This window comes from Nelusetta ayraudi, unplaced genomic scaffold (genome assembly GCF_046127955.1).
Source record: "Nelusetta ayraudi isolate G7.1 ecotype Tasmania unplaced genomic scaffold, CSIRO-AGI_Nayr_v1 ptg000135l, whole genome shotgun sequence".
In the NCBI taxonomy this organism is placed as follows: Eukaryota; Metazoa; Chordata; class Actinopteri; order Tetraodontiformes; family Monacanthidae; genus Nelusetta; species Nelusetta ayraudi.
The window spans coordinates 13,181,972-13,189,303 of NW_027466185.1; the positions used below are offsets into that span (position 1 = coordinate 13,181,972).

The 7,332-nt window shown below is 42.2% G+C and overlaps 2 protein-coding genes across 3 annotated transcripts; both read left to right on the forward strand.

Moving 5' to 3' along the window:
- Window positions 1–57: 57 nt before the first annotated feature.
- Window positions 58–4,050, forward strand: ndufv1 (NADH:ubiquinone oxidoreductase core subunit V1). The gene is made up of 11 exons (XM_076012205.1): window positions 58–186; window positions 856–965; window positions 1,069–1,151; window positions 1,270–1,440; window positions 1,736–1,919; window positions 2,021–2,210; window positions 2,300–2,512; window positions 3,153–3,319; window positions 3,412–3,493; window positions 3,578–3,723; window positions 3,819–4,050. Exons 2-11 carry the CDS (start codon window positions 861–863, stop codon window positions 3,894–3,896), a joined length of 1,419 nt encoding a protein of 472 aa, XP_075868320.1. The 5' UTR covers window positions 58–186; window positions 856–860; the 3' UTR covers window positions 3,897–4,050.
- Window positions 4,051–4,331: 281 nt separating this feature from the next.
- LOC142877517 (uncharacterized) lies at window positions 4,332–6,820 on the forward strand. Of its 2 annotated transcripts, none has more exons than XM_076012214.1 (5): window positions 4,332–4,455; window positions 4,875–4,991; window positions 5,068–5,192; window positions 5,898–6,041; window positions 6,145–6,820. In XM_076012214.1, the coding sequence occupies exons 2-5, from the start codon at window positions 4,904–4,906 to the stop codon at window positions 6,508–6,510; spliced, it is 723 nt and encodes a 240-aa protein (XP_075868329.1). In that variant the 5' UTR covers window positions 4,332–4,455; window positions 4,875–4,903; the 3' UTR covers window positions 6,511–6,820. The 2 variants fall into 2 exon arrangements, with proteins under 2 accessions (XP_075868329.1, XP_075868330.1); XM_076012215.1 differs by lacking the exon at window positions 4,332–4,455 and adding an exon at window positions 4,464–4,740.
- Window positions 6,821–7,332: the final 512 nt, after the last annotated feature.

Genomic DNA, 7,332 nt, shown 5'->3' on the forward strand with positions numbered 1-7,332 from the left:
GAGTTTCATGATGACCTGTGTGTTTTGTAAAAAAGTAAAAGGGCGGATCATCGTTTGCGTGTTGCGCAAGCAGAACTTTTAAAATCCCAGCTGGTGCAGAGGCGATCCAGCCGATTTGCTGGTCGCACCATCCGGACTGCTTCACTGTGACTTCCTGTCTGCATGCTAGCTCGGTACGTGGATAAGGTATGTGCAAGTGTTTAGTTTGCTGACATAAAGTCCTGTTTTACTGTAATCTAGAGCGATCAGTGTGACTACAAGCATGAAATTGTCTGCAGTGTGTTTTCAAACAATTCAATATTGCGCATTTTAGCCCGAAATCCGCTGTGTGTATTTTGATTGTACAAGGTTAACCGCTAGCCTGTTTACTCCAGCGCTAGGCTAGCAGCAGCCAATCTTGTCAGCATGGAGGTCAGAGTGCGCTGAATGCTGCGCTTCTGACAAGCCAACGCGTCCGTATCGATCAGCGATGCTGTATTTTGCTCTTCGCGTTTTGGGTGCCAGACTGTCAACAGCTGGCTGCACGGGATTAATGACGACTTTTCCACTCGCTTCACCTTCGTTAGCTAACGTCAATATGTGTGACGTCATGACATCACATAAGAAGTTACACAAGTCCCACGAAACAACCGGATTTACCTTTTTTAATAACAAGGCTATCATCATTGAATAACATGTAATTTGTTTATAGTTTTAAATATGTGTTGTTTATACAAAATGTACCTCTGCTGGACGTTAATAATTCAGTAACAAGAAACTTCGTCTCGTATTGTTGTTTTGCAAAATGAAACGTCAAATTGAGATATTGCAGCATTCCAATACAACACAATACAACGTTGTGTTTCCTGTGTGCAGAAACGATGCTGTCCTTAACTCGAGCAGTGGTGGTTGGGGTGGCTCGTGCTCCAGCTGCTGTCTGCCCAGCTGGAGTGACTGCCATCACTCGGTACAACAGCACAGCTCAGGTACTCAACTTACTTATGCTGTGATTTAAATAAAATGTGTACATTTAAAGTTAGTTAGTGTAATGAATTTGAATGCATTCTTGTGTTTGTCTTAATTTGCCAGAGTGCTCCGAAGAAAACAACCTTTGGGCCTCTGGCAGATGAGGATAGAATTTTCACAAACCTTTATGGACGCCATGACTGGAGGTAAAGTCCCAGTGTGAATTATAATTTGCAAAGAACCTGTTAATATTTTTACATGAAGCATCTCTTTTAGATTATAGGTTATCTGTCGCCCTACCACTTGCACATTTTTCTTCTTCAGGCTGAAGGGAGCACTGAAGCGTGGCGACTGGTACAAAACTAAGGAGATCCTTCTGAAGGGCGTTGACTGGATCCTTAATGAGATCAAAGGGTCTGGTCTGCGTGGAAGAGGCGGCGCTGGATTCCCAACAGGCATGAAGTGGAGCTTCATGAACAAGCCTAGCGATGGCAGGTCAGTGCAGATTTGACCTCTGTCTGAATTACTATACGATTATGTTCTCTTTTTACTGTCTTTATTTAAAGCCAATCATACCTAAGTTCTAACCTAATTAATAGAAGAATTATGGAGTTTTTCCTTTAACTATCTTTAGATGGTCCTAAATATGAGTCAGAAAAGCAAACATTTTGATGCACTGATAATTGCTCTCACCCTGTATATTCAGAATATATCAATACTGAATATATCGCAGCTGATGAGGTAAACCAATTGTTCCCCTTTGCAAAACTAAGCTCTTGCTTGTGTTTAGGCCAAAGTATCTGGTAGTAAACGCAGATGAGGGAGAGCCTGGCACCTGCAAGGACAGAGAGATCATGAGGAATGATCCACACAAGCTGGTGGAAGGCTGCCTGGTCGCTGGTAGGGCCATGGGAGCGCGTGCTGCTTACATCTACATCAGAGGAGAGTTCTACAATGAGTCCTCCAACCTGCAGGTAAGGAAAATGAAACTGCACTCTAAACCTTTGAAATCCTGACTGTATGTTAATGACCCGACGTCACAATTGTCCGCTTACTAATTTGTATTTTCAAACAGGTGGCTATCAATGAAGCCTATGCCGCTGGACTCATTGGGAAAAATGCCTGCGGTACTGATTATGACTTTGATGTGTTTGTGATGCGCGGCGCCGGAGCGTACATCTGTGGGGAGGAGACTGCACTCATTGAGTCCCTGGAAGGGAAGCAGGGAAAGCCCCGCCTGAAGCCCCCGTTTCCTGCTGATGTTGGTGGGTTCCTGTCTTAATATGGGCGCGGTGCATCTTCGCACTTTATTTTCTGATGTGTGTTTACCTGACGTTCGCCCTCTGTCTTGAAGGAGTGTTCGGTTGCCCCACAACGGTTGCCAATGTGGAGACTGTATCTGTTGCACCCACCATCTGTCGTCGCGGCGGCTCGTGGTTCCTGAGCTTCGGGAGAGAGAGGAACTCCGGCACCAAGCTCTTTAACATCTCTGGCCATGTTAACCACCCTTGCACAGTAGAGGAGGAGATGTCCGTCCCTTTGAAAGATCTCATAGAGAGACACGCAGGTATAAATGACTCAACAAATGTAATACAGTTGGAATAGGGATGGAAATTATTGATTAATTCATGAATTGTTAGTTGATTGACCTTATCGATTGATTGATGACTAATTGATAAGTGGTGATTTTTCCTGAGAACCTAAATTTCACAATGAATTAACCCTTAAATAATGTTGATGGTCCAATGTGGCCCATTTTTACATGAGAGAACAGTGAAAACACCCTAAAAATTTGTCCTCTGACTGAAGTTGACTTCTAATGGGTCACATTTCAACTTTAAAAAAGAAATCTTTAAAAATAACTTGTTCGCTAATATTAACGACCCATGTAAAAAAAATTCAATTAATTGCGACTATTTCAATTTAATCAATTAAATTCTTAATTGACAATTAATAAATAATTGATTAATTGTTAACATCCCCAAGTTGGAAGTGTATTTGGTATTGCATTAAATGTTTACAACTAACAAAACAGCTATAAATATCTCAGCGAAAGTAAATGAGCAAGAGAACACAAAAATAGTCCTGTGTCCTTGATTATTTATCTGCTTGACAGCAAAATTGAAAAGATTAAAACAGCTTAGCTTGAGAGCTGCATCCGAGAGTGGAGTTTCTGTGCTTAATTGAAACAAACATCTGTCTGCCAGGTGGGGTGCGCGGCGGTTGGGACAACCTGCTCTGCGTAATCCCGGGCGGCTCCTCCACTCCCCTCATCCCCAAGAGCGTGTGCGAAGATGTGCTGATGGACTTCGACGGCCTCATCCAAGCCCAAACTGGCCTGGGCACCGCTGCCCTGATTGTCATGGACAAATCTGTAAGTTCGACCGCCTCAGTAGCCGCATACGTCCAAATGTAAAGAAATTCTGAAACGTTTATTAAATAGATGGTTGCATTTCCTTTCAAAAGACTGACGTTATCCGAGCCATCGCTCGACTGATTGAATTCTACAAGCATGAGAGCTGCGGCCAGTGCACACCCTGCAGAGAAGGTAAATTCTATTTCAGTTTGCGCACTTGAATTGGCAGGAGGACATGATTTCTCTCAATGCTCATTGATATTTTTCTTTTCCCAGGTGTGGATTGGATGAACAACATGATGTGGCGTTTTGTGAAAGGTGACGCGCGGGCTGCGGAGATCGACATGATTTGGGAGATCAGTAAGCAGATTGAGGGCCACACTATCTGTGCCCTGGGAGACGGCGCGGCCTGGCCAGTGCAGGTAAACAAGTGTGCTCCGTGAAATGCCTTTGCACACTGAGTAAGTTGCTGCTGATTCAACCAAATCAACTCTACTGTTTTCCCTTGTGTTCCCAGGGATTAATCAGGCACTTTAGGCCCATTATGGAAAGTCGAATCTCTGAGTACCAGCAGCAGCAGCAGGCCAGGGCCTAAATGCCTCTTCAACTCCTCCTTGCCTCATTTGCCCATGACCCTGTGCTTGTGTCACTGAAAGACTATTTAAAGCGATAAAGTGTATTGAACTTATCACCTCATCAAGTTTTACGTTGATGTCTGCCTTGTCTGAATAAAATCCTATTAACCTGTGGTTATGCCTGGTTTTGTATTTTGTATTTTTTCTGTGTGAGAAAATTTGACATATTTGCATAAAAAAAGAATACTGCTGACGTTAAAGTTCGGATTTCATTTTTGCATTAAAAAAAAAAAAAAAACAGAAGCACTGCAGGTTAAATTGTAGATGAGTGTAATGCATTATGTGAATAATAAGAAATAAAAACAATACTAACAATATGAAGAGACAGAAATCTTATGAAGAAAACAGGCTGATGTTTACCGGCTCGGATGTGTTATGCCCAGACCGTCGTCCAAAGAGCGGATCCGGGCCAGACAAAGCTGCGGTTACAAGTCTCGCGATAAATTAATAGCTAACGGGATTGTTTTTCCTCGAATCACGTGATCCGTGCTCCACGAGCGTCGCGCCCGCCCCGCTTTGGTGAGAAATTGTCCATTAAGTGAATCGTTTCATTTTTACAAAACCTGTGATGTAGAGCCGGTTTTCAATTCGAAACCTGGTGCCAGAGTGTCGCGACGATGAAAAACACTGCAAACAACTGAAGTTCTCATGTTTTTGCTTTCATGTTGTGGCTTCGCATGTTTAGCAGTGTCAGTTGTCATTAGTCTTTCTCACTCAGTTGTAAGACACCCGTGCCTACCTTTTATACTAAATTCTATGATATTACCAGAGAACTGGAAGAAACATAAGGAGTCGCTGAAAGTAGTACGTTTATTTATTTAAACTGCTAGAGTTGTGTCCAGCGCTCCTTTCACAGCCTAGCTTAACCTGTAAATGCCATGACAAATGCGTTGGAGGGTACTACTGCATTGTGTGTGTCGTGCCGTCTGTTGTTGCAGTGTCTTGGTAACTGCCGGACCACGGAAGCATGGAAAAATTAGGGATTGAACGAGTGATAGTCGGCAGCGGGTCGCAGGGGATCAAGTCTGAGCCGGAGGTCGTCCCCGTGCAGCGCCGTAAGATACCCGCCCAGCCACTTCACGATGCGATGTTGTCAATGAAGTTCTGGGTGCATTTATGTATTTTGTGCAGGTGAGCAGGGTCTGCACGAGAGTCTGCAGTGTGTTCAGTGCTTGATCACCTTCAGCGACGCCAGGTCGAAGGAGAGACACGTGAGGAATTCCCACAGAGACGAGTACAAACGATATCTGCAGCAGGTAGGAGAGAGGAATAATAATAATAATGATGATAATATAAATATTTAATTTTAGTAATAGAGCTGTGTCTAACATGTACTTCCCTCTATTTAGGAGTAACACATTTTAAGGTTTCAGAAATTTGTCATCGTCATCAACATTTGTGACATATTCAAATAAAGTTGATTAAAGGATGTAGTCGTGTAACCGCCAAAATTTAAGAAATAATATAAATAGTAAATGACTCATAAAACAACTGTATTTCATCCATGTTGTCAGTGTTCTAAGAGTCATTTCAATAAAGACCTCAATACCGTGGGGCTTCAAAGACACCGATTTTGTTTGTTGTTTTGCTCATTTTCAATAGACATTGAAGCATGTTTTCTCCATTTCCCATGATATTTTTTTCCTATGTGATGGGTCATCAAAACACTCCATCCATCTGCTCCTGCTCTGGCCCCTTGGTCAAATTTTAGAACCCATTGTGGCCGCACCAGTCAAAAAATTTGCCCACTTCTGCTCTAACCTCTATTAACAATTTGTGCAATTACTATTCGTTTAAGACTGTCAGTTTTTTTTCCTGCTTTGCTTTGGCCATGTTAAACATTAGTTATAATTGTATGCTTAAAAATGCGTAGTATCCTTGATAATCTTTGTTATAAAAGCATTTTAGTTCAAATAATTGTGAACCACATTTGAATAATTTCTCTGCATTTTGTTCCGTAGAGAAATGCAATTTTCACCTGCTACAATTGTGAGAAGTGCTTCTCCTCCTCCATGGCACTCAGCCAACACCAGGCCACTCACAGCAGCCAGGAGAAGCCCTTCAGCTGTGAGGACTGCCAGAAAGACCTCTCTACCTATCGTGAGGTGAGAGGAGAACCTCCTAGAAATCCAAATGTTTCTTCTTGCAAAACAATCAACTTAGCACATCTAGACTGTTTCTCAGTAAAGAATGCTGAATGTCTTGCAGCTGAACCATCACAAGCGCTACGAGTGCATTGAGCGAAGGTATCCCTGCAGTGAATGTGGTGCCTTATTCCTCACAAAGCAGGGACGTTGGAACCATCGCGTCGTGGTGCATCCTGACGGAACAGTGGGTGTCAGTGAAATTAAAACTCTCCAGTGCTGCAAATGCAGTTGTTTTTTTCCATCGAAAGAAGAGCTCCTCAATCACCAAAAAAACTGTGCAACTGACCAAAGTGGTGGAGTTAAGCTGCTTGGGGAAAAACGTGGCCATAGGACTAACGCTGAAGCCCATTCAGGTGAAGCCAACACTAAAAAAATGAAAAAAGAAGAAGAGGTGGTAGAAGAATGCGGGGAGCACAGTGGAATCTAAGACAGATGGATCTCAAAGCCCTCTCCAACAAGTCACCAACGGAGCAAACTATTCCTCATCCTCAACTATGATATTTTATTTTCTTCAGTTGCAGCTCTACACACACAGGACACAGAGCCACGGCTTATTCCTTCATTTGACTCATGCATGGAATGTAATGGGAGTTACACTGCTTCATTGGACTCATGGATGGGTGGGTGTTTGAGAATTATAGATGGACATGTTAAAGCAATGAGTTTTACACACCTTTGTTGAAAAGTTGGCTGTTTTTGGCTGTTTTTATTTTGTATTTGGAAAGATTATTACAGATTTCTGTATTGTGCCGTCATAACATTAATTTATATGGATCACATCAAACATTTTTCATTAAAAAAAATCAAATTTGAACAAATAATATTGAGGATTTTTTTGTCTGTTTCAATGCTTTTTCATATCATGTATATTTGTTTTGTTTTTTTGAAATTTAAGTAATGCTCATATTTACGGTGCATTCTAGATTAAACTGTGACACAACATTTAATCTAGTCTCGAAAAAAAAAACTTTCGACTTCATTATAGTAATACTGTAGTTTTTGTGCCTTGATTGAATGATAGTTTCAAAGAGCTATAACTTTGTTTCATAGCAACAATTTGCATAGAAACTCGAGCCTCTCTGGTTTGGCTATGAAAAACTAGGTCACGAGCCAAGAGGTCGAAGAGGTCAAAGACAGTGTCAGAGCCTCGTCAGAGTCTTCACAATGGTTCTCACAAGGGCTGTCCGAGCAGCCAAACCAAAGTTAGATCATTTTAAGCTGGGCCAGGTGGATGTGCTGTCCAGGATGC